This window comes from Bombina bombina, chromosome 3, assembly GCF_027579735.1.
Source record: "Bombina bombina isolate aBomBom1 chromosome 3, aBomBom1.pri, whole genome shotgun sequence".
NCBI lineage: Eukaryota > Metazoa > Chordata > Amphibia > Anura > Bombinatoridae > Bombina > Bombina bombina.
Genome location: NC_069501.1, coordinates 277,007,162 through 277,034,653, shown reverse-complemented (window position 1 = coordinate 277,034,653; position 27,492 = coordinate 277,007,162). Strand labels below are relative to the sequence as shown.

The following is a 27,492-nucleotide window of genomic DNA, read 5'->3' as shown; positions in this document are numbered from 1 at the left end:
GCTTGTATATGTCTAGTGGGTGTATATGTATGTAAGCTTGTATATGTCTAGTGTGTGTATGTATGTATGTAAGCTTGTATATGTCTAGTGTGTATGTATATAAGCTTGTATATGTCTAGTGTGTGTGTGTGTGTGTGTGTATGTATGTAAGCTAGTAGACGTGCATTCATTTTATTCTGTGCACAACAAATGCTGAATATAGCAGCTGTCTGAAGCATCCAGCTCTTTTTGGAGCCAGATTTCTTTATGTGAAAGTGCACCATATAAAGATCTGTGAAAATCCAGATATTTGTATTCTGCACTTCACAAGAAAATAGCTGAATGCCACAGGCAGCAGTCATATTTGTTACTCGTGCACAGAATACAATAATTAAACATGTCTAGAAGCTAGTATTAGTCAATAATGTTTGTGTTTTGTGCATATACAGTAATTAACGCCTAGATTTAGAGTTGGGCGGTAGCCGTCAAAACCAGCGTTAGAGGCTCCTAACGCTGGTTTTTACCGCCTGCTGGTATTTGGAGTCAGTCATTAAAGGGTCTAACGCTCACTTTCCAGCCGCGACTTTTCCATACCGCAGATCCCCTTACGTCAATTGCGTATTCTATCTTTTCAATGGGATCTTTCTAACGCCGGTATTTAGAGTCGTGGCTGAAGTGAGCGTTAGAAATCTAACGACCAAACTCCAGCCGCAGAAAAAAGTCAGTAGTTAAGAGCTTTTTGGGCTAACACCGGTTCATAAAGCTCTTAACTACTGTGCTCTACATTACACTAACACCCATAAACTACCTATGTACCCCTAAACCGAGGCCCCCCCCACATCGCCGCCACTCGATTACATTTTTTTAACCCCTAATCTGCCGACCGCCACCTACGTTATACTTATGTACCCCTAATCTGCTGCCCCAACACCGCCGACCCCTATATTATATTTATTAACCTCTAATCTGCCCCCCACAACGTCGCCGCCAGCTACCTACAATAATTAACCCCTAATCTGCCGACCGCAAAGTGCCGCCACCTACGTTATCCTTATGTACCCCTAATCTGCTGCCCCTAACACCGCCGACCCCTATATTATATTTATTAACCCCTAATCTGCCCCCCTCAACATCGCCTCCACCTGCCTACACTTATTAACCCCTAATCTGCCGAGCAGACCGCACCGCTACTATAATAAAGTTATTAACCCCTAATCCGCCTCACTCCCGCCTTAATAACCCTATAATAAATAGTATTAACCCCTAATCTGCCCTCCCTAACATCGCCGACACCTAACTTCAATTATTAGCCCCTAATCTGCCTACCGAATCTTGCCGCTACTGTAATAAATGGATTAACCCCTAAAGCTATGTCTAACCCTAACACTAACACCCCCCTAAATTAAATATAATTTAAATCTAACAAAATAAATTAACTCTTATTAAATAAATTATTCCTATTTAAAGCTAAATACTTACCTGTAAAATAAACCCTAATATAGCTACAATATAAATTATAATTATATTGTAGCTATTTTAGGATTTATATTTATTTTACAGGTAACTTTGTATTTATTTTAACAAGGTACAATAGCTATTAAATAGTTAAGAACTATTTAATAGCTAAAATAGTTAAAATAATTACAAAATCACCTGTAAAATAAATCCTAACCTAAGTTACAATTAAACCTAACACTACACTATCAATAAATTAATTAAATAAAATACCTACAATTATCTACAATTAAACCTAACACTACACTATCAATAAATTAATTAAATAAAATACCTACAATTATCTACAATTAAACCTAACACTACACTATCAATAAATTAATTAAATACAATATCTACAAATAAATACAATGAAATAAACTAACTAAAGTACAAAAAATAAAAAAGAACTAAGTTACAAAAAATAAAAAAATATTTACAAATATTAGAAAAATATTACAAAAATTTTAAACTAATTACACCTACTCTAAGCCCCCTAATAAAATAACAAAGCCCCCCAAAATAAAAAAAATGCCCTACCCTATTCTAAATTAAAAAAGTTCAAAGCTCTTTTACCTTACCAGCCCTGAACTTTGTGGGGCATGCCCCAAAGAATTCAGCTCTTTTTCCTGTAAAAAAAACACATACAATACCCCCCCCCCAACATTACAACCCACAACCCACATACCCCTAATCTAACCCAAACCCCCCTTAAATAAACCTAACACTAAGCCCCTGAAGATCTTCCTACCTTATCTTCACCATACCATACCAGGTTCACCGATCCGTCCTCGGAAGTGTTCATCCAAGCCTCGGAAGTGTTGATCCAAGCCCAAGCGGGGGGCTGAAGAGTGACGTCCATCCTCGGGCTGAAGTCTGGATCCAAGCGGCGGCTGAAGAAATCCATCATCGGGCTGAAGTCAGAAGTCCATGAAGTCTTCTATTAAGCCGCATCTTCAATCTTCTTTCTTCTGGAGCGGAGCGGAGCCATCTTCTTTCCAACCGACGCAGATCCAACCTCTTCAACCAACGCCTACTCGCTGAATGACGGTTCCTTTAAATGACGTCATCCAAGATGGCGTCCCTCGAATTCCGATTGGCTGATAGGATTCTATCAGCCAATCGGAATTAAGGTAGGAATATTCTGATTGGCTGATGGAATCAGCCAATCAGATTGAGCTCTCATTCTATTGGCTGTTCCGATCAGCCAATAGAATGCGAGCTCAATCTGATTGGCTGATTGGATCAGCCAATCGGAGTGAACTTGATTCTGATTGGCTGATTCCTACCTTAATTCCGATTGGCTGATAGAATCCTATCAGCCAAGCGGAATTCGAGGGACGCCATCTTGGATGACGTCATTTAAAGGAACCGTCATTCGGCGAGTAGGCGTCGGTGGAAGAGGTTGGATCCGCGTCGGTTGGAAAGAAGATGGCTCCGCTCCGCTCCAGAAGAAAGAAGATTGAAGATGCGGCTTGATAGAAGACTTCATCCCGATGATGGACTTCCGACTTCAGCCCGATGATGGATTTCTTCAGCCACCGCTTGGATCCAGACTTCAGCCCGAGGATGGACGTCACTCTTCAGCCCCCCGCTTGGGCTTGGATCAACACTTCCGAGGCTTGGATCAAGACTTCCGAGGACGGATCGGTGAACCTGGTATGGTGAAGATAAGGTAGGAAGATCTTCAGGGGCTTAGTGTTAAGTTTATTTAAGGGGGGTTTGGGTTAGATTAGGGGTATGTGGGTGGTGGGTTGTAATGTTGGGGGGGGGTATTGTATGTGTTTTTTTTACAGGCAAAAGAGCTGAATTCTTTGGGGCATGCCCCGCAAAGGGCCCTTTTCAGGGCTGGTAAGTTAAAAGAGCTTTGAACTTTTTTAATTTAGAATAGGGTAGGGCATTTTTTTATTTTGGGGGGCTTTGTTATTTTATTAGGGGGCTTAGAGTAGGTGTAATTAGTTTAAAATTGTTGTAATATTTTTCTAATGTTTGTTAGTGTTAGTGTTAGTGTTTGGTAGTGTTAGGTTTAATTGTTTACTTAGGTTAGGATTTATTTTACAGGTAATTTTGTAATTATTTTAACTAGGTAACTATTAAATAGTTATTAACTATTTAATAGCTATTGTACCTGGTTAATATAATTACAAAGTTACCTATAAAATAAATATTAATCCTAAAATAGCTACAATATAATTATAATTTATATTGTAGCTATATTAGGGTTTATTTTACAGGTAAGTATTTAGCTTTAAATAGGAATAAGTTATTTAATAATAGTTAATTTATTTCGTTAGATAAAAATTATATTTAACTTAGGGGGGTGTTAAGGTTAGAATTAGCTTTAGGGGTTAATACATTTATTAGAATAGCGGTGTGCTCCAGTCGGCAGATTAGGGGTTAATGTTTGAAGTTAGGTGTCGGCGATGTTAGGGAGGGCAGATTAGGGGTTAATACTATTTATTATAGGGTTATTGAGGCGGGAGTGAGGCGGATTAGGGGTTAATAACTTTATTATAATAGCGGCGTGGTCCGGTCGGCAGATTAGGGGTTAATAAGTGTAGGCAGGTGGAGGCGACATTGTGGGGGGCAGATTAGGGGTTAATTAATATAATATAGGGGTCGGCGGTGTTAGGGGCAACAGATTAGGGGTACATAGGGATAATGTAAGTAGCGGCGGTTTACGGAGCGGCAGATTAGGGGTTAAAAAAAATATGCAGGTGTCAGCGATAGCGGGGGCGGCAGAATAGGGGTTAATAAGTGTAAGGTTAGGGGTGTTTCGAGTCGGGGTACATGTTAGGGTGTTAGGTGCAGACGTAGGAAGTGTTTCCCCTTAGAAAACAATGGGACTGCGTTAGGAGCTGAACGCGGCTTTTTTGCAGGTGTTAGGTTTTTTCAGCTCAAACAGCCCCATTGTTTTCTATGGGGGAATCCTGCACGAGCACGTTTTTGAAGCTCGCCGCGTCCGTAAGCACTGCTGGTATCGAGAGTTGCAGTGGCGTTAAATTATGCTCTACGCTCCCTTTTTGGAGCCTAACGCACTGAAAACCCAGCCATTCTGTGAACTCTAAATACCAGCGGTATTTAAAAGGTGCGGCCAGAAAAAAGCATGCGTAGCTAACGCACCCCTTTGGCCGCAAAACTCTAAATCTAGGCGCATGTTTGCTTATGTCTAGTGTGTGTTTGTGTGTGCAAATATATAAGTTTGTATATATCTAGTGTGTGTGCTTAAGTGCATGTGCATTTGTTCATGAATGTGAGTGTATTTGAGCTTCTATATGTTTAATATTTCTTGTGGGCATGTTATTATACAGAAAACTGCGGTCTAAAAACTCACTTGACCAGCATGAGACATTAGGCCTTGTGTAAAAGGAAAATGAAAAAAGTATTTCACAGTTAATTTACAGTATTGAAGTGGTTCAAGGCCTGAAAAGCCAGACCAATTATCAGTGTTTAAATCAGCTTGTAATGGTGTGTGCCTGGGAGGGACACCTTGACATCTCAATTTTACTGAAGGTTCAGGTTGTAAGATCAGAAATAACCTTCTTGGGTACATATGTATATAATTATATAATATGTTTTGTATTCCTTCATGGTTCTTTAACATAAAGTATTTAATAGAATCAAAATGCATTTCAAATATTTTGTGGGGAAAAGCAATTACTTTTTAAATGTTTTTTTTTTTGTTAACATTTTTTCTATGTTCTTAAAAATGGAAATAGAAGGAATGTGATTAGACGAGCAATTAACAACAAACACGCTGAAACGTCACAATTGTAGCAGAGCGCAAAGTTCAGCTATTTCCATCTCTCATAAAAGCAGCTGCTGAGTTTTACTGCATGTGTGCGCAAAAGTCTTTTATGTTAACAAGCAACTTTAATCAACACCTAATTAAATGAAAAAAAGCCACATCAGTGTTACGTTTAAGGGGGTAAAAAGGCTCAACGAAAGAAAGAAAAAATATCTTCTGCAACAAATAACAAAAAAATACTGTACTTCAATATCAAAGCAGGTTTGTTTTTTCTGGTACCTTAGACATGGGTTAACTTCCAGGACTGGACTGGGACCAAAAATAGGCCCAGGTATTTAACCCCTTAAGGACCAGCGACGTACCCTGTATGTCACTGGCATTTTTTTGGGACTTGATTGTTTTATAGCGCGGTCCTGCCACCAGCGTTGAGACTTCTCTATTACACAAAGCCAGCTGGAGGGAGGGCATTAATAGCCTGTTCTTGCTAGACTTGTGCTATTATGTCCTGAAAAAAACCCTTAACGACCAGTGACATACTGGGTACATTGTGGTCATTAAGGGGTTAAAGATGGAGCAGCCCAAATAGGGTTGCCACCTCAGCCATGATTTCCTGGGCATTTATGAGTTGCACATGCTGTATGGTGTGCAGGGAGGAACATGTATTGCACTATTCATCAGAGGCACAATACATGTTCCGCCCTGCTTACCCTGCAGCATGTGTAACCCATAAGTGTCCAGGAAAATATGGCCAAGGTGGCAACCCTAATCGCACTTCAGTTAGACCTCTGCCAGCTAGGTAGCCATAATACAAGATCTCTTGTCCTGCAGAACAGGATAAAATGTAAACTACAAGATTTTGAACCTTCATATCTGAGAATAATTTTACAATAAAAACTGCAGCTTTATTTTGTCAAATGAGTATATTGTTTTATGTTTGTTCATTTCACTGATTTCCCTGTCTCCCAGAACAAAATAATCCTTGCTCACCATTTACAAACTAATATTCAGATAAAGCACAAACTCTATTTGCACATGTGCAGTTGAGAGAGACTGGGGAAAAGTTCTCAGTTATTGGCAATCTAGGCAAACTCGACTGGTATAGGTTGGGGACAACTGACAAGTGTAAGTAGGCTAGGGGCGGTTGTGTAGTATAGGCTTTCTAGGGAGAGTTCTGATGTAAAGGCAGGCTAGGTAAAGCTGTTAGGTATAGGCAAGCTAGGTACAGATGTGATGTATAGGCAGGCTAGTGACAGTTGTGATGTATAGGCAGGCTAGGAACAGTTGTGATGTATAGGCAGGCTAGGGACAGCTGTGTTATATAGACAGGCTAGTGACAGTTGTGATGTATAGGCAGGCTAGGGACAGTTGTGATGTATAGGCAGGCTAGTGACAGTTGTGATGTATAGGCAGGCTAGGTACAGTTGTGATGTATAGGCAGGCTAGGTACAGCTGTGATGTATAGACAGGCTAGGTACAGTTGTGATGTATAGGCAGGCTAGGTACAGTTGTGATGTATAGGGAGGCTAGGTACAGCTGTGATGTATAGGCAAGCTAGGTACAGATGTTATGTATAGGCAGGCTAGTGACAGTTGTGATGTATAGGCAGGCTAGGAACAGTTGTGATGTATAGGCAGGCTAGTGACAGTTGTGATGTATAGGCAGGCTAGTGACAGTTGTGATGTATAGGCAGGCTAGTGACAGTTGTGAGGTATAGGCAGGCTAGGTAAAGCTGTTGGGTATAGGCAAGCTAGGTACAGATGTGATAAATAGGCAGGCTAGGTACAGATGTGATGTATAGGCAGGCTAGTGACAGTTGTGATATATAGGCAGGCTAGGGACAGTTGTGATGTATAGGCAGGCTAGTGACAGTTGTGAGGTATAGGCAGGCTAGTGACAGTTGTGATGTATAGGCAGGCTAGTGACAGTTGTGATGTATAGGCAGGCTAGGGACAGTTGTGATGTATAGGCAGGCTAGGGACAGTTGTGATGTATAGGCAGGCTAGTGACAGTTGTGATGTATAGGCAGGCTAGGTACAGTTGTGATGTATAGGCAGGCTAGGTACAGCTGTGATGTATATACAGGCTAGGTACAGCTGTGATGTATAGGCAGGCTAGGTACAGCTGTGATGTATAGGCAGGCTAGGTACAGCTGTGATGTATAGGCAGGCTAGTGACAGTTATGATATATAGGCAGGCTAGGTACAGTTGTGATGTATAGGCAGGCTAGTGACAGTTGTGATGTATAGGCAGGATAGGTACAGTTGTGATGCATAGGCAGGCTAGGTATAGCTGTGATGTATAGGCAGGCTAGGTACAGCTGTGATGTATAGGCAGGTTAGGTACAGCTGTGATGTATAGGCAGGCTAGGTACAGCTGTGATATATAGGCAGGCTAGGTACAGCTGTGATGTATAGGCAGGCTAGTGACAGTTATGATATATAGGCAGGCTAGGTACAGTTGTGATGTATAGGCAGGCTAGTGACAGTTGTGATGTATAGACAGGCTAGTGACAGTTGTGATGAATAGGCAGGCTAGTGACAGTTGTGATGTATAGGCAGGCTAGTGACAGTTGTGATGTATAGGCAGGCTAAGTACAGTTGTGATGTATAGGCAGGCTAGGTACAGTTGTGATGTATAGGCAGGCTAGGTACAGCTGTGATGTATAGAAAGGCTAGGGGCAGTTGTGATGTATAGGGGCTGGTAGGCTAGGGAGAGTTGTGATGCATAGGCAGGCTCAGTACAGTTGTGATGTATAGGCAGGCTAGGTACAGCTGTGATGTATAGGAAGGCTAGTGACAGTTGTGATGTATAGGCAGGCTAGTTAAAGCTGTGATGTATAGACAGGCTAGGTACAGTTGTGATGTATAGGCAGGCTAGTTAAAGCTGTGATGTATAGGCAGGCTAGGTACAGTTGTGATGTATAGGGACTGGGAGGCTAGGGAGAGTTGTGATGCATAGGCAGGCTAAGTACAGTTGTGATGTATAGGCAGGCTAGGTACAGCTGTGATGTATAGGAAGGCTAGTGACAGTTGTGATGTATAGGCAGGCTAGTTAAAGCTGTGATGTATAGGCAGGCTATGTATAGTTGTGATGTATAGGCAGGCTAGTTAAAGCTGTGATGCATAGGCAGGCTAGGTACAGTTGTGATGTATAGGCAGGCTAGGGACAGTTGTGATGTATAGGCAGGCTAGGGACAGTTGTGATGTATAGGCAGGCTAGGTACAGTTGTGATGTATAGGCAGGCTAGTGACAGTTGTGATGTATAGGCAGGCTAGGTACAGCTGTGATGTATAGGCAGGATAAGTACAGTTGTGCTGTATAGGCAGGCTAAGGACAGTTGTGATGTATAGACAGGCTAGGTACAGCTGTGATGTATAGACAGGATAAGTACAGTTGTGATGTATCGGCTGGCTAGGTACAGCTGTGATGTATAGGCAGGATAAGTACAGTTGTGATGTATAGGCAGGCTAGGGACAGTTGTGATGTATAGGCAGACTAGGGACAGTTGTGAGGTATAGGCAAGCTAGGGTCAGTTGTGATATATAGGCAGGCTAGGGACAGCTGTGATGTATAGGCAGGCTAGGTACAGCTGTGATGCATAGGCAGGCTAGGTACAGTTGTGATAAATAGGCAGGCTAGGTACAGCTGTGATGTATAGGCAGGCTAGGTACGGCTGTGATGTATAGGCAGGCTAGTGACAGTTGTAAGGTATAGGCAGGCTAGGTACAGCTGTTATGTATAGGCAGGCTAGTGACAGTTGTGAGGTATAGGCAGGCAAGGTACAGTTGTAATATATAAGCAGGCTAGGGACAGTTGTGAGGTATAGGCAGGCTAAGGTCAGTTGTGAGGTATAGGCAGGCTAGGGTCAGTTGTGAGGTATCGGCAGGCTAGGAACAGTTGTTATGTATAGGCTGGCTAGGGACAGTTGTGATGTATAGGCAGGCTAGGGACAGTTGTGATGTATAGGCAGGCTAGGAACAGTTGTGAGGTATAGGCAGGCTAGGGTCCGTTGTGAAGCATAGGCAGGTTAGGGATAGTTGTGAGGTATAGGCAGGCTAGTGACAGTTGTGATGTATAGGCAGGCTAGGTACAGTTGTGATAAATAGACAGGCTAGGTACAGCTGTGATGTATAGGCAGGTTAGGTACAGCTGTGATGTATAGGCAGGCTAGTTACAGTTGTGATAAATAGGCAGGCTAGGTACAGCTGTGATGTATAGGCAGGCTAGGGACAGTTGTGATGTATAAGCAGGCTAGTGACAATAGTGGGGTATAGGCAGGCTAGTGACAGTTGTGAGGTATAGGCAGGCTAGGTACAGTTGTAATGTATAGGCATGGTAGGTACAGTTGTGAGGTATAGGCAGGCTAGTGACAGTTGTGATGTATAGGCAGGCTAGGTACAGTTGTGATGTATAGGCAGGCTAGTGACAGTTGTGAGGTATAGGCAGGCTAGGTACAGTTGTGATAAATAGGCAGGCTAGGGACAGTTGTGATGTATACGCTGGCTAGGGCCAGTTGTGAGGTATAGGCAGGCTAGTAACAGTTGTGATGTATAGGCAGGCTCGGGACAGTTGTGAGGTATAGGCAGGCTAGGCACAGTTGTGAGGTATATGCTGGCAAGGGTCAGACTCAGTTGTGAGGTATAGGTAGGCTAGTGACAGTGGTGAGGTATAGGCAGGCTAGGGACAGTTGTGAGGTATAGGCATGCTAGGGACAGTTGTGAGGTATAGACAGGCTAGGGACAGCTGTGATGTATAGGCAGGCTAGGGTCAATTGTGAGGTATATGCTGGCTAGGGTTAGTTGTGAGGTATAGGCAGGCTAGTGACAGTTGTGAGGTATAGGCATGCTAGTGACAGTTGTGAGGTATAGGCATGCTAGTGACAGTTGTGACAGTTGTATTAAATAGGCAGGCTAGGTACAGTTGTGATGTATAGGCAGGCTAGGGACAATAGTGAGGTATAGGCAGGCTAGTGACAGTTGTGATGTATAGGCAGGGTAGGTACAGTTGTAATGTATAGGCAGGCTAGTGACAGTTGTGAGGTATAGGCAGGCTAGGTACAGTTGTGATGTATAGGCATGGTAGGTACAGTTGTGAGGTATAGGCAGGCTAGTGACAGTTGTGATGTATAGGCAGGCTAGGGACAGCTGTGATGTATAGGCAGGCTAGGGTCAATTGTGAGGTATATGCTGGCTAGGGTTAGTTGTGAGGTATAGGCAGGCTAGTGACAGTTGTGAGGTATAGGCATGCTAGTGACAGTTGTGAGGTATAGGCATGCTAGTGACAGTTGTGACAGTTGTGTTAAATAGGCAGGCTAGGTACAGTTGTGATGTATAGGCAGGCTAGGGACAGTTGTTATGTATAGGCAGGCTAGTGACAGTTGTGATGTATAGACAGGCTATGGACAGTTGTGATGTATAGGCAGGCTAGTGACAGTCGTGATGTATAGGCAGGCTAGGTGCAGCTGTGATGTATAGGCAGGATAGGTACAGTTGTGATGTATAGGCAGGCTAGGTACAGCTGTGATGTATAGGCAGGCTAGTGACAGTTGTAAGGTATAGGCAGGCTAGGTACAGCTGTTATGTATAGGCAGGCTAGTGACAGTTGTGAGGTATAGGCAGGCTAGGTACAGTTGTAATATATAAGCAGGCTAGGGACAGTTGTGAGGTATAGGCAGGCTAAGGTCAGTTGTGAGGTATAGGCAGGCTAGGGTCAGTTGTGAGGTATCGGCAGGCTAGGAACAGTTGTTATGTATAGGCTGGCTAGGGACAGTTGTGATGTATAGGCAGACTAGGGACAGTTGTGATGTATAGGCAGGCTAGGAACAGTTGTGAGGTATAGGCAGGCTAGGGTCCGTTGTGAAGCATAGGCAGGTTAGGGACAGTTGTGAGGTATAGGCAGGCTAGTGACAGTTGTGATGTATAGGCAGGCTAGGTACAGTTGTGATAAATAGGCAGGCTAGGTACAGCTGTGATGTATAGGCAGGCTAGGTACAGCTGTGATGTATAGGCAGGCTAGGTACAGTTGTGATAAATAGGCAGGCTAGGTACAGCTGTGATGTATAGGCAGGCTAGGTACAGCTGTGATGTATAGGCAGGCTAGGGACAGTTGTGATGTATAAGCAGGCTAGTGACAATAGTGAGGTATAGGCAGGCTAGTGACAGTTGTGATGTATAGGCAGGGTAGGTACAGTTGTAATGTATAGGCAGGCTAGTGACAGTTGTGAGGTATAGGCAGGCTAGGTACAGTTGTGATGTATAGGCATGGTAGGTACAGTTGTGAGGTATAGGCAGGCTAGTGACAGTTGTGATGTATAGGCAGGCTAGGTACAGTTGTGAGGTATAGGCAGGCTAGGTACAGTTGTGATGTATAGGCAGGGTAGGTACAGTTGTGATGTATAGGCAGGGTAGGTATAGTTGTGATGTATAGGCAGGCTAGGTACAGTTGTGAGGTATAGGCAGGCTAGTGACAGTTGTGATGTATAGGCAGGCTAGGTACAGTTGTGATAAATAGGCAGGCTAGGGACAGTTGTGATAAATAGGCAGGCTAGGGACAGTTGTGATGTATACGCTGGCTAGGGACAGTTGTGAGGTATAGGCAGGCTAGTAACAGTTGTGATGTATAGGCAGGCTAGGGACAGTTGTGAGGTATAGGCAGGCTAGGCACAGTTGTGAGGTATATGCTGGCAAGGGTCAGACTCAGTTGTGAGGTATAGGTAGGCTAGTGACAGTGGTGAGGTATAGGCAGGCTAGGGACAGTTGTGAGGTATAGGCATGCTAGGGACAGTTGTGAGGTATAGACAGGCTAGGGACAGTTGTGATGTATAGGCAGGCTAGGGTCAATTGTGAGGTATATGCTGGCTAGGGTTAGTTGTGAGGTATAGGCAGGCTAGTGACAGTTGTGAGGTATAGGCAGGCTAGGGACAGTTGTGATGTATAGGCAGGCTAGGGACAATTGTGAGGTATAGGCAGGCTAGGGACAGATGTGAGTTACAGGCAGGCTAGGTACAGTTGTGCTATAAAGGCAGGCTAGGGAGAGTTGTGATGTAAAGCAGGATAGGGACAGTTGTGTTATATAGACAGGCTAGGGACAGTTGTGAGGTATATGCTGGCTAGGGACAGTTGTGAGGTATAGGGAGGCTAGGGACAGTTGTGATGTATAGGCAGGCTAGGGAAAGTTGTGATGTATAGGCAAGCTAGGGACAGTTGTGTGGTATAGGCAGGCTAGGGACAGTTGTGATGTATAGGCTGGCTAGGGACAGTTGTGATGTATAGACAGGCTAGGGACAGTTGTGATGAATAGGCAGGTTAGGTAAAGTTGTGAGGTATATGCAGGCTAGGGTCAGTTGTGATGTATAGGCAGGCTAGGGACAGTTGTGATGTATAGGCAGGCTAGGGTCAGTTGTGATGTATAGGCAGGCTAGGGACAGTTGTGAGGTATAGGCAGGCTAGGGACAGTTGTGATGTATAGGCAGGCTAGTGACAGTTGTGAGGTATAGGCAGGCTAGGTACAGTTGTGAAGTATAGGCAGTCTAGGGACAGTTGTGAGGTATAGGCAGGCTGGGGTCAGTTGTGAGGTATAGGCAGGCTAGGGACAGTTGTGAGGTATAGGCAGTCTAGGGACAGTTGTGATGTATAGGCAGGTTAGGTAGAGTTGTGCGGTATAGGCAGGCTAGGTAGAGTTGTGAGGTATAGGCAGGCTAGGGACAGTTGTGATGTATAGGCAGGTTAGGTAAAGGTGTGAGGTATAGGAAGGCTAGGTAGAGTTGTGAGGTATAGGCAGGCTAGGGACAGTTGTGTGGTATAGGCAGGCTAGGTAGAGTTGTGAAGTATAGGCAGGAAAGGGATTCAAACACAACAATTTCTCACAGGTTCAGCAGTGGCTTTTATGATACAAATAAAGTCTTTACTGACACAATACACACCACTGCCACCTCTCTGAGCTGGGATGCTGCTGCAGCAAATGTGCATATGCCATTGAAAAAACAGTAATAGCTGTTACTAGAAGTATTTTTTTTTAATGGAATTATAAATCCTTCTATTTAAAATTAAGACGTACACATGCACATATCAATTTTGCCTTTCTATCCCTTTAACAGTTAATTTAAAAAAATATATAATTTAATATGTTTACAGAAATGTAACATTAGAAAATTATGCAAAACATATTATTATTATAGAGAAAATGATGGACCGTAAATGACCAAATATCAGATACCTTATAAGAGATCAAAAATGAACAGAAAATAAGGAAACACTACTGAAATAGGTTACTTAAAATAAATGGGTCATTAAAAAGCCTGAGGCTTCAAACAAAGATCTTGTGAGCACATGGGACCACAGGTGAGAAAGGAACGGGACGCTAATTTAATTCCATTACTTCCCATGAGCCATAAGGAGCAGCCCTACTGATAAAGCATGACTCACCAAGCCTGCGGTTTGCGCTTCATGATACCCTGCCGTCTCCACTGTGAGTGAGGGCTGAGGTGATACGTCAGCTGCCTGCACACTTTCTCTATTGCCCCTAGCGAATCTCCTTCCTGCGCAAGAAAGAGAAACAGGTTGAGGGATGCTGATCAGATTACGTGCACATATGACAAATTTCCAGAAGATTCCTATCATGTTTAAAAGACACTAAACCTTGTGTGATTACAATAAAGTTTTGCTGTCTTGCTGTAGAATAACACATCAGAAAAGTCTAAATATTTAAAAAACATGTTTGTTGCAATAGTTTTACAATAACAAAATCTCAGGATTTTTGCTGTCCCTATAAATGGACATTTTACTGATTATTTACTTTGTTTCATCTAAAAGAGGCCATGGGGCCGATTTGTCAATGTATGGCAGACATGATACACTGTAGCGTATCATGTCCGCCAGACATCGCTGTATGCTTTAACATTGCTCAAACAGTTCTAGTGAACAGCTTGTGCAATGCTGCCCCCTGCAGATTCGCGGCCAATCGTCCGCTAGCAGGGGGTGTCAATCAACCCGATCGTATACGATCGGGTGGATTGATGTCGGCAGCCTCAGAGGCGGCGGACGAGTTAAGGAGCAGCGGTCTTAAGACCACTGTTTCTTAACTCCTGTTTCCGGCGAGCCTGAAGGCTAATGCGGAAACGGGTATTCAGGGCCATTCGGCCCTTGATAATTCGGCCCCTTATCAAAACGTACTACAGCATTATGTATTTCGAAAATGCGCATGACTTATTTTCTAAGGCTTGTAAATAAGTGTCCCTCTATAGTAGCAGAGCTGTGGCAGTTGTCCTTATCAGTACACATCTCATACTGCAGTATTAGACATAGAGGGACATGAAACCCCAAACATTTCTTTTGTGAGCAAATCATTTTGAAACATTTTCAATTTACTTCTGTTATGAAACTTGCTTTGTTTCCATGGTATACTTTGTTGAGCAGATACCTAGATAGGTGTCTGGAGCACTATATGACAGGAAATAATGCTGCCACCTAGTGCTCTTGCAAATGTATAACATTCTTACAAAACTGCATATACATATAGTGCTTCAGATACGTGCACACTCCTGACCTTATATCCCTGCTTTTTAACAAAAGATACAGAGATAACAAAGAATATTTGATGATATACAGTAAGTCAATTAGAAAGTTGTTTAAAATTGCATGCCCTGTCTGAATCATAAAAGAACAATGTTGGGTTTTATGTCCCTTTAAGATACATTTAAACAGTTTTTACATAACTTTTTCCAGAAAAATCATTAAATAAAGTCTCAACTTTAGATGTAGCCTTTTCATTTGCATAATAGAACTTTTTTTGTGCTCCTTTTAGTGTCAGACACAGATGATCAGAAACACTATTTAGTTCTCTCTCTAGATATAGACGTGTTACTTTGCATTTGTATGCAGTCTTTCTTATTAATGTATATATGTTTTTTTTAATGGGAATGGTGAAATTTATGTCCAATATATCAAATGATAATTTATTAATGAATAGGCATTGAGCTCTTTTTATCATATGCTGGGCGGACATGATTCGCGGTACCTCACTGTCAGCGGACAGCATACGCTTGTGCAATGCCGCCACCAGCTCGCTGGTGGCCAATTAGCAAGGACTGATAATCATCCGGATCTGATTGAATCAGGGTGATTTTAATCCACCACTTTTTAGGTCTTAAGAGCGCTGCTACTTAAAGGGACACTGAACCCAAATGTTTACTTTCATAATTCAGGTAGAACATGCAGTTTTGAGCAACTTTCTAATTTCCTCCTATTATCAATTTTTCTTCGTTCTCTTGCTATCTTTATTTGAAAAAGAAGGCATTTAAGCTTTTTTTTGGTTCAGATCTCTGGACAGCACTTTTTTATTGGTGGATGAATTTACCCACCAATCAGCGAGGACAACCAAAAGGTTGTTCACCAAAAATGGTCCGGCATTTAAACTTACATTCTTGCATTTCAAATAAAGATAGGAAGAGAATGAAGAAAATTTGGAGTAAATTAGAAAGTTGCTTGAAATTCCATGCTCTATCTGAATCACGAAAGAAAAATTTTGGGTTCAGTGTCCCTTTAACTATTGTTTCAGACGAGCCTGAAATGCCAGGATGCCATTATATTTTGGAGTAAAGAAAGTAACAGACTTAACTTTCAGGAAAGAAAAGTAGCAATGCCGTATTTTAGAAGGAATCCGTTTGCAAAATGAATAACAAAACCAATATACATCTATTAAAGGGATAGTAAACACCAAAAATGTTATTGTTTAAAAAGATAGATAATCCCTTTTTTTTACCATTCACCAGTTTTGCATAACCAACACTGTTATAGAAATATACTTTTTACCTCTGTAATTACCTTGTATCTAAGCCTCTGCAGACTGCCTCCTTATATCAGTGCTTTTGACAGATTTGCATTTCAGGCAATTAGTACTGACTCTTAAATAACTTGACGTGCATGAGCACAATGTTATTTATATGAAACACATGAACTACCACCCTCTAGCTGTGAAAAGCTGTCAAATGCATTCAGATGAGAGGTGGCCTTCAAGGGCTTAGAAATTAGCATATGAGCCTACCTAGGTTTAGCTTTTAACAAAGGATACCAAGAGAACAAATCAAATTTGAAGATAAAATAAATTAGAAAAAAAAATAAAAAAAATAGAAAGTTGTTTAAAAAAACATGCCCTATCTGAATCATGAAAATTTAATTTGGACTTTACTATCCCTTTAAAGGTATCACCTGTACAGCTCTTTTGTTATTCCCCGACCCCCCCCCCCCCCCAAAAAAAAAAGATTTATGTTTTTGTCTAGGATACATTAAAGGGACATGAAATGTATTTTAAATAAAAAATTGTATTTCCCCCCCCCAAAAAAAATTGAATTTAGATTTGTATTCGTATGTGATAATTTATGTATAATGATAAAGAATCACGCATGCTTGCAATGTAGACAGCAATCTTATTCCATACAATAGGAGCCTTGTTCTGATGCCGTGTCTCACTGCAGCAAAGGGGGTAAGTGGCACAGCAATGGACAAGAAATATAAATGTATATCTATATGAGCATACACATATATATTTTTAGACAACATACAATTCCCATAGACCGCAATATAAAGGCACTTTTCAGTTCTGTTTTTTTCTTTTTCATTTAAAAAAAATAAAAATGCTATTTATTATTTATTACTAATCTACACTTAAATATTGGGGCAATTGGGGCACATTTAGAAAATTAACCAGAGATCTGAGCGCTACCACAAGCTACCACAAGCTTGAACTTGTAATGGCTTGCTAATTATCGCGCACCTGTAAACGGGCGAATAAATGATAGATAAAATGAAGCATTCAAAGAAAAGATTAGTCTGAGAATAACATGTAGATGGATTTTTTAAAGTTAAACAGTTGTTTAAATATTGACAACATAGGTATACAGTTTGAGTGTCTATAAACCAATGGGTGCTGCCATGTTGTAACTTTCTTTCTCTGCTGAGGCCAGTTGGAGACAGTTATAATGACCGCAGAGCTGAAGACTGTGCACTCTGGAACTGAAGACCGGCGATGCTGGAACTGAAGACCGGAGCCATGGAGCGTGGAGGATCCTCTTCATACGATCTCCGCCGTACACTGAATAGGAATTCAAGGTACACGATTAAAAATGGCGTCCCTTGAATTCCTATTGGCTGATTTGAGCCTTCAAATTCAAACCAGCCAATCGGATGAGAGCTACTTTAATTCTATTGGCTGATTTGAATAGCCAATAGAATAAGAGCTACTGTAATTATATTGGCTGATTAGAATAGCCAATAGAATTACAGTAGCTATTATTCTATTGGCTATTCAAATCAGCCAATAGAATTAAAGTAGATCTCTTCCGATTGGCTGATTTGAATTTGAAGGCTCAAATCAGCCAATAGGAATTCAAGGGACGCCATTTTTAATTGCGTACCTTGAATTCCTATTCAGTGTACGGCGGAGATCGTATGAAGAGGATCCTCCATGCTCCATGGCTCCGGTCTTCAGTTCCAGCGTCGCCGATCTTCAGTTCCAGCATCGCCGGTCTTCAGTTCCAGAGTGGACGGTCTTCAGCTCTGCGGTCATCGGTCTTCAACTCCTCCGCTCTGCGTCGGCTGGTTCCTGGAAGAAGAAGATGTCACCGCTTGGAAGAAGACTTCACCGCCTGGAACAGGACCTTCTCCGCCGGTCTTCAGGACAGGTAAGGACCACTTGGGGGTTAGACTTAGGTTTTTTTAAGGGGGGATCGTGTGGGTTTTAGAGTAGGGGTGTGTGGGTGGTGGGTTGTAATGGGGGGGTGGGGTTGTTCTTTTTTTTACAGGTAAAAGAGCTGATTACTTTGGGGCAATGCCCTGCAAAAGGCCCTTTTAAGGGCTGGTAATAGAGCTGATTACTTTTTTAATTTAGTTTAGGGTATGGAAATTTTATTATTTTGGGCGGCTTTTTTATTTTATTAGGGGGCTTAGATTAGGTGTAATTAGCTTAAAATTCTTGTAATCTTTTTTTATTTTTTGTAATTTAGTGTTTGTTTGTTTTTGTAATATAGTTTAGTGTATTTAATTGTATTTTAGTTTAGATATTTGTAGTTTATTTAATTAATTTATTGATAGTGTAGGTGTATTTGTAACTTAGGTAAGGATTTATTTTACAGGTAATTTTGTAATTATTTTAACTAGCTAGCTATTAAATAGTTATTAACTATTTAATAGCTATTGTACCTAGTTAAAATAAATACAAAGTTACCTGTAAAATAAATATAAACCCTAAAATAGCTACAATGTAATTATTAATTATATTGTAGCTATCTTAGGGTTTATTTTATAGGTAAGTATTTCGTTTTAAATATATTATAATATTATTTAGATTTATTTCAATAATAATTAAGTTAGGGGGTGTTAGGGTTAGGGTTAGACTTAGGTTTAGGGGTTAATCTATTTAAAATAGGTGGCGACGGTGTAGGGGGATTAGATTAGGGGTTAATATATTTAAAATAGGTGGCGGCGGTGTAGGGGGATTAGATTAGGGGTTAATATATTTAAAATAGGTGGCAGCGGTGTAGGGGGATTAGATTAGGGGTTAATATATTTAAAATAGGTGGCGGCGGTGTAGGGGGATTAGATTAGGGGTTAATATATTTAAAACAGGTGGCGGCGGTGTAGGGGGATTAGATTAGGGGTTAATATATTTAAAATAGGTGGCGGCGGTGTAGGGTGATCATATTAGGGGTTAATCTATTTAAAATAGGTGGCGGCGGTGTAGGGGGATTAGATTAGGGGTTATTAAATTTAATATAGGTGGCGGCGGTGTAGGGGGATCATATTAGGGGGTAATACATATAATATAGGTGGCGGCGGTGTAGGGGGCTCAGATTAGGAGGTAATAGATTTAATATAGCTGGCGGCGGTGTAGGGGGATCAAATTAGGGGGTAATATATATAATGTAGGTGGCGGTGGGGTCCAGGAGCGGCGGTTTAGGGGTTAAACACTTTATTAGGGAATGCGGCGGGGGATTGCGGTTGACAGGTAGATAGACATTGCGCATGCGTTAGGTGTTAGGTTTTATTTTGCAGGCAGTTTAGGGAGTTACGGGGCTCCAATACTCAGCGTAAGGCTTACTATGCCTGCAATTTGTGGCAAGGTGAAAATGGAGTAAGATTTCTCCATTTTCGCCACGTAAGTCCTTACGCTGTATATTGGATACCAAACTGCGCGGTTTTGGTATATCATTATGGGCCAAAAAACTACGGCCGAAGGGTTAAATATTCAAGCATAACTTCTATGTTACGCCGTATATGTGATACCAAACCCAAGCAATATTTAGCGTCGCCGGTTTCTGCGGGCGACGCTGCATATCGGATCGGGCCCATGATGTCAGCATGGAATTACAGGAACTGGGGACAAAAAAATAATGAAAGTATATAGCAATTTTTTTTTATATACTGTATATATATATATACAATTTATCACTTTATACTACCATCTCAAAGTGTTTAATGTCCCTTTAAAACAAGCTTCACAGACTAAACAGCTAGGCTGTTTCAATTTAAAGCAAGCTGGCAGGGAATGTGCGACCAAGCAGGCGGGTAAATCCCTGAATTACACAGTACAATTGCTGTATCATGATTGGACAAAGAAATACTTCAATCACAGTGGGGGAAACCACTTTTGGTAGTGGGTGGTTGGGCTACGGCCATGAAAAGATGTAAGAGGGAACTTAAAAAGAAGAAATATTTTATTGTAAAACATAATTTCAATGTGATTTTCATGCTGATATACTCTATATAATATAGTTTATATCACAGAACATTTTTTTTCATATTTGTGTTTTACTTTAGTTGAGTGGTCCTTTAATTATGTATTTAACCATTTGCAGGGGTTAGACACACAGTTATAGGACTTCAAAAGTGCTATAATAAAGTATACAGAGCATTTTCTTTTTGGATTTTGATGTTAATTACTTTGGGCCAAATTATCAAGCTCCGAATGCCAGCTCTGAGGCTGCAGATATCGATCGGCCTGATCCTCTGATCCTATACGATCGGGCTGATTTTATACCCCCTGCTAGTGGCCGATTGGCCACGAATCTGCAGGGGGCGTCATTGCACAAGCAGTTCACAAGAACTGCTTGTGCAATGATAAATGCAGACAGCGTATGCTGTCAGCATTCATCAATGTCTGTCGGACATGATCCGCTGAGCGTATCATGTTGGACAGACCAATGACAAATCGGCCCCTTAAGCCCCACTCATAACATATCCATCCTACTTTCTATAGTATAAAATAATCAATATTTAAAGTGAAAAAGTCTAACTAGCTTTATTGCTATCATCCAATGTTTGTTCTGATTATCCTTTTATTGAATTACATTTATCTTCCATTGTGATTATCATGAATACAGTGAAGTGTTATCAGTAGAAAACTAAGTAACCTTTAGTGTGTCTATAAACCTTACCTTGACTTTTAGTTGAAACACAATGTAACAGCTGGTACATAACTGCTCAGCTTTTGCATTAAATAATGTGAATATATAGGAATATTGTCATCATTTATTTGTAAAGTGTAATTGAATTCCATAGTACTGACACTTGTAAAAAAGAAATACGGATACATAAAACTGACTAAGAAAACTAATTTAATACATGAGGAGGGCTCTGCGCAAAAGAGCATTTATAACAGGCAGTACGTGTTAGTACACTACAGAGTTCCTAAAGAGCACCTGGCGCTAAACTTTACATGTTATAAAATCAGGTCCTAATCTAAGCAATGTTTTACAGGGACTTTAATTGATCATTTCTAATGAGGATGCGCTGTAACTTACTTTTTAATCTAGCTGTGCCATTCTAATACCCCGCACTCTGGCCGCCTACTTCAAAACTCATATTTTTTCTGAGCTAATGTTTTGAATTCTTTTCTAATCGACGTTCTAGCCGTATAGCGCTTTTTTTTTATTTTTAGCTAAACCGCTGATTGGAGAACAGTTCAAACCGTTAGCTAAAAAAAAAAAAAGGATATTATACTGGCACAGCCAGATTAAAAAAAAGCAAATTACATACTTAAAGGGACACTGAACCCAATTTTTTTCTTTTGTGATTCAGATAGAGCATGCAATTGTTAACAACTTTCTAATTTACTCCTAGTATCAATTTTTCTTCGTTCACTTGCTAGCTTTACTTGAAAAAGAAGGCATCTAAGCTTCTTTTTTGTTTCAGGACTCTGGACAGCACTTTTTATTGGTGGAAGAATTTATCCACCAATCAGCAAGAATAACCCAGGTTATTCATTAAAAATGGTCCAGCATCTAAACTTACATTCTTGCATTTCAAATAAAGATACCAAGAGAAGGAAGCTAATTTGATAATAGGAGTAAATTAGAATGTTGCTTAAAATTGCATGATCCATCTGAATCACGAAAGAAAAAATTTGGGTTTAGTGTCCCTTTAAGTCATTAATTTAAGTCCCCCGTAATAAAATATTGCTTGAATTCCATTAAGTATATATATATATATATATATATATATATATATATACATATATATATATATATATATATATATATATATATATATATAAGACTCCAAACATCCAAAGGAGGAAGAAACAGGAACTCCGGACTCATGGAACATGTGCAAAGAAGTTTATTCAGCAATGTTGCTCATAGTAAGGTGTGTAACCTAGAATACATCTGACGCGTTTCACGCATGCGCACATGCGCTTCATCAGAGGTGTATACTGTATATATACTGAATATATATATATATATATATATATATATATATATATAAATATATATATGTACATATATCTCAAAATAACAAGAGTATTGCATTGAGCAATGATACTTTGTTATTGGACTAACTATACATTTATAAGATGACAAGCTTATACACACACACAGTGCTCAATTCACGTGCACGCTCCTAAGGATACTAAGAGATGAATATGGCAATAGAAGATTTTTTTTTATCTATCTAACTCATTAAACTGTCTCTTTAAACTTTCATATTGGATTATAGGGTGAGGATAATTACTAAGTTTAGAAAAAAAAAAAGAAAAAAAAGTGTGATTAGAAACTATCGAGAAAGGAAGGACATACAGAAAACTGGAATGACATTTTTAGTGCCATTAAACACAAGCTGATGAGGCACTTGAGTTCACTACAGACATACCAAATATATGTTTGACCCCTTAACTGCTGAGTATGTCCACCCCTGTGCTGAGCTGCTTTGGTTTGCTACACACATTTAAAGAGACATGAAATTCAGGATTCAAATAGAGCATACAATTTTAAATAATGTTTCAATTGACTTATCTTATCTAATTTGATTCCTTCTCTTTGTATCCTGTTTTGAAAATCATACATAGCTAGGCTCAGGAGCAGCAATGCATTATTAGGAGCTAGCTGCTGATTGGTGGCTGCATGTATATGACTGTTTTCATTGGCTTAGCTAATGTGTTCAGCTAGCTCCCAGTAGTGCATGGCTGCGCCTTCAACAAACGATACCAAGAGAACAAATATTTTTTTTGATGAATAGAAGTACATTGGAAAGTTGTTTACTAAATGTAATTTTTCAGTGAGAAGATGTATATTTGTTTTAGCATATCCAACAGATTCAGAACTATAACCATATTTTTTTAAATATATCTATCTATCTATCTATCTATCTATCTGTATGTATATATATATATATATATATATATATATATGCCTATATATCTGTCTGTCTATATATCTGTCTGTCTATATATATATATATATATATATATAAATATATATATATATCTGTCTGCCTATATATCTGTCTGTCTATATATCTGTTTGTCTATATATCTGTCTATATATATATATATATATATATATATATATATATATATATATATCTAATAAAACATCAAAAAATCCCAGCCACTGAGTCTTAGAATCAAGAAGTTTTTATTCTTCAACAAAGGATATGATCAAATTGATCTTTCACAAAATGTAATCATAAGGTACCATCAGGTGTAAGTTCACTCAGATCCACACATACCCCATCCACCAAACACATCCGTATCCAACCCTTACCAGACAAGAAAACAACAAACGTCAAAATAAACAAACGTCAAAATAAACATCAGAAGAATAAATAAAAAAAAGTGTATTATCACTCCCAGGGCGTCCCCAGGGAGTGAATTTTGACACCACCCACTCAGGACCTAATAGGATTAAGAACCATGAAGAGTGTCCACTGGATCCGTAACTCTGTAATATTATATGGACAAAAAGTGTCTCGTACTGTTGTGGAAACTCCTCAAACAAGAATGTCTCGTATGTTATAAAACTTCCAACTGTAACAATGTGTATCTGTTTGAAACCATCAGCAATTATCTTCTTGCTACTATGTGAAGGTGGTTACAGGAAACATAACTTGTTACAGTATTTGTAATCCATCACAGTAAATGTTGGTGACGACTATCGTGACAAATCTTGTAATTATAAGAGTATTTTGGTTCAAATGTCCCTTAAACCTGGCGTGCTACTGGCCATAGACTGTGTTGCGGGGAGCTGCAAACGTACTGTCGGCCCAAACACACACCCTCTTCGCACTTCACTCACGGTAACGTGCACTATATCTTCCTTGTAATGCCTTTATTGCAGAGGATACAATACATTCCACATTTTCCTTTTTACCCAAACTGCGAGTATCTCATACCCTCATGGCAGTTCATGGCCTTCAATGTGTTGTAAATAAAGCAGATGCTTAAACAGCCGTGTTACCTCCTTCAGCATATGTGTGCATATATCAGTAGTGCCGTGAGACTCTCTGTCTTCAGTGTGGTTCTGTGGGCCCCCCCAGTGTAAGAATCTGGTCTCACCTCGCAATTGCTGTGGCTCAGATAGCACGATATCCAGGTGTCTGTGGTGGCGTCTCCTCGTTCCGACGCGCGTTTCGGGACTCCGCCCCTTTCTCAAGGAATTTACAGGTAATGGGGTGGAGGTGTGATTGAAATAGAATCAAATGTAATCTTATTGGTTAATGGCATACACACCCCCACTCTAACGTCACATTCTACATACGTATTTGTGGAAATATGGCTTGGTTGAAAAAACGAATGAATCTAAGACTCACGAATGGCTAGTGTACACTTCCGAGCAAGCGCTGAGCAATCTCCAAAATATCGAAATAAAAATAATACGCCAATGCACAGCATCTTCAAAATGAAAAAGCAAAATAGCAAAAAAGCATGAAAGCTGTACGCTACGCATTTAGGGAGTTATCAATATATAGGCATTCTCGACTGTTTCCAAATTCTATTTTGTACCTGTTCTCAACAATCGTAACTTAAACAGTACGCTCCCTCACATTACTCTTTTCATATAAGATGGGATTATTCCATGTCAGCGGTCCCTTTACGGGATACCCTATTTACATGTTAAATTCTAAAGACTATATGCAGTCGACTCAGATAAAACATGTTCCAAGGCTCTCAAGAAGAACTATTTCTAACCCTATTCAATGTTGGTTCTCACAGTCATATTTTATATAGCAACAAAGTCATACAGAAGGAACTACCCTTATGCAAACAATTCTACTTTCACATATATCCAGGATAGATAGTGAGTTCTATACAAAGGGGACTGGATATCATATATCATATTTAATTATCGCAGGACTACCACGCCGTGGGACAAAACCATATACATTATTAGATCGTAATGTCCCGGAATCGCAAATATTTAAACCTTTGTCTACCTCTCTTCAATTATTTATCTCCTAGAGAGGGACACAGTCTTGAGAAAGCCATTCAACACTTAAGAAATGCGAAAGGCTCATTACAAGGAAGATATAGTGCACGTTACCGTGAGTGAAGTGCGAAGAGGGTGTGTGTTTGGGCCGACAGTACGTTTGCAGCTCCCCGCAACACAGTCTATGGCCAGTAGCACGCCAGGTTTAAGGGACATTTGAACCAAAATACTCTTATAATTACAAGATTTGTCACGATAGTCGTCACCAACATTTACTGTGATGGATTACAAATACTGTAACAAGTTATGTTTCCTGTAACCACCTTCACATAGTAGCAAGAAGATAATTGCTGATGGTTTCAAACAGATACACATTGTTACAGTTGGAAGTTTTATAACATACGAGACATTCTTGTTTGAGGAGTTTCCACAACAGTACGAGACACTTTTTGTCCATATAATATTACAGAGTTACGGATCCAGTGGACACTCTTCATGGTTCTTAATCCTATTAGGTCCTGAGTGGGTGGTGTCAAAATTCACTCCCTGGGGACGCCCTGGGAGTGATAATACACTTTTTTTTATTTATTCTTCTGATGTTTATTTTGACGTTTGTTTATTTTGACGTTTGTTGTTTTCTTGTCTGGTAAGGGTTGGATACGGATGTGTTTGGTGGATGGGGTATGTGTGGATCTGAGTGAACTTACACCTGATGGTACCTTATGATTACATTTTGTGAAAGATCAATTTGATCATATCCTTTGTTGAAGAATAAAAACTTCTTGATTCTAAGACTCAGTGGCTGGGATTTTTTGATGTTTTATTATTATTATATAGTCTGTGACCGGACTTTATCCCGTGCCTGAGCATACTAACTAGAAAGGGTGGTGCGGTCACACTTTATCGCATATATATATATATCTGTCTGCCTATATAGCTGTATATATATATATATATATATGTCTATATATATATATATATATATATATATATATATATGTCTATATATATATATCCAGTTGCCTAAATATCTGTCTGTCTATATATATATCTGTCTGCCTATAAAGCTGTATATATATATATATATATATATATGTCTATATATATATATATATATATATATATGCCTGCCTATATATCTGTCTATATATATATATCCAGTTGCCTAAATATCTGTCTGTCTATATATCTGTCTGTCTATATATCTGTCTGTATATATATATATATATATATATATATCTGTATATATATATATATATATATATATGTCTGCCTATATATATATATCTGTCTATATATATATATATATATATATATATATATCTGTATATATATATATATATATATATATATAAATATATATATATATATATATATAAATATATATATATATATATATATATGTCTGCCTATATATCTGTCTGTCTATATATCTGTCTATATATATATATATATATATATATATATATATATCTGTCTAGCTATATATCTGTCTATATATATATCTGCCTGCCTATATATCTGACTATATATATATCTGCCTGCCTATATATCTGTCTGCCTATATATATGTATGTCTATATATCTGTCTGTCACAACTTGTGATAAATTTACAACAAAAAGTGTAAATAATGCACAATTTAATCATAAACTTTTAAAAACAACAAGAAAAAGAAGAAGGGGTAAGTTAAAAGAAGAAGGGGTTATCATCATATATCTTTGATCTCCACAGAGTGGTTCCAGCTCCCATGAGCCTCTAGTCAAATAGATGCACATTTATTCACACCCGGTGATGACTATTAATACAGTGGTCACCTGGCTATTAAAAGCTACATAGGAGGTTTATTTTAAAGAGGAACTTCTGGGCTTTAAAAAGAGTGGGCTTGTGGGTCTCTAAGCCTTTTTGATGAGCTGTTACAGGCACAAAGAGACCTACTTACAAAATGTGACTTTTTAAATTACATTTTTATACATTGGTGCTTTAACTTTATAACCCCAAGTCACACACTATTAGAAAGCGCACAAATTGACTTTAAATTGATGGGTTCCTTGAGCTTAAGGGAGGTGAATTTGAGGGTTTGAATACTTACGCCCCCAATCCACCAATCTTAAGTACCCTGTAGCAGACTTGGCACTTCTGGATTTCTGGGGCTTGGTGTGGTGATGTCACTGGCATTCCTGGATTCTTTATTAGATAGGAACCCATTTTCAATATCACTGTTTAGCACTAATATTTTATGTGAATAATCAGGAAGTCAGCTGGTCTATTAGTTTTGCATGTATATTGATCTCCATTGTAGGAAGTTGTTCAAAATGTTTAATGAAAACCAGAAATTCTTAGGTGTTACTCTTTGAGCAGCTGTTCTATTACTGGCTTCAAATATCTTTAGACATAAATGTCAAAATATATTTATGATCATGAACTTTTTGTGAAAGATTGTTGTTTACATGTCTGCTAAATACAATTTTGGAATAGACAAAATAAAGCCGGTTTGCTCTACAATTTGCAACTGAGATATTTGCATTCTCTACGGGAACTCAAAAATCATAATGGATTACTTTACATTGAAAGCTA

The 27,492-nt window shown here is 39.5% G+C and overlaps 1 protein-coding gene across 1 annotated transcript in view; it reads right to left on the bottom strand.

The window, feature by feature from the left end:
• The window catches only part of LRRC75A (leucine rich repeat containing 75A), an 820,714-nt gene that overhangs the window by 338,992 nt on the left and 454,230 nt on the right, over nucleotides 1–27,492 (bottom strand). The window contains exon 3 of the mRNA XM_053706301.1: nucleotides 13,645–13,757. Coding sequence (XP_053562276.1) covers nucleotides 13,645–13,757 — 113 coding nt within the window. The remainder of the gene's footprint in view (nucleotides 1–13,644; nucleotides 13,758–27,492) is intronic.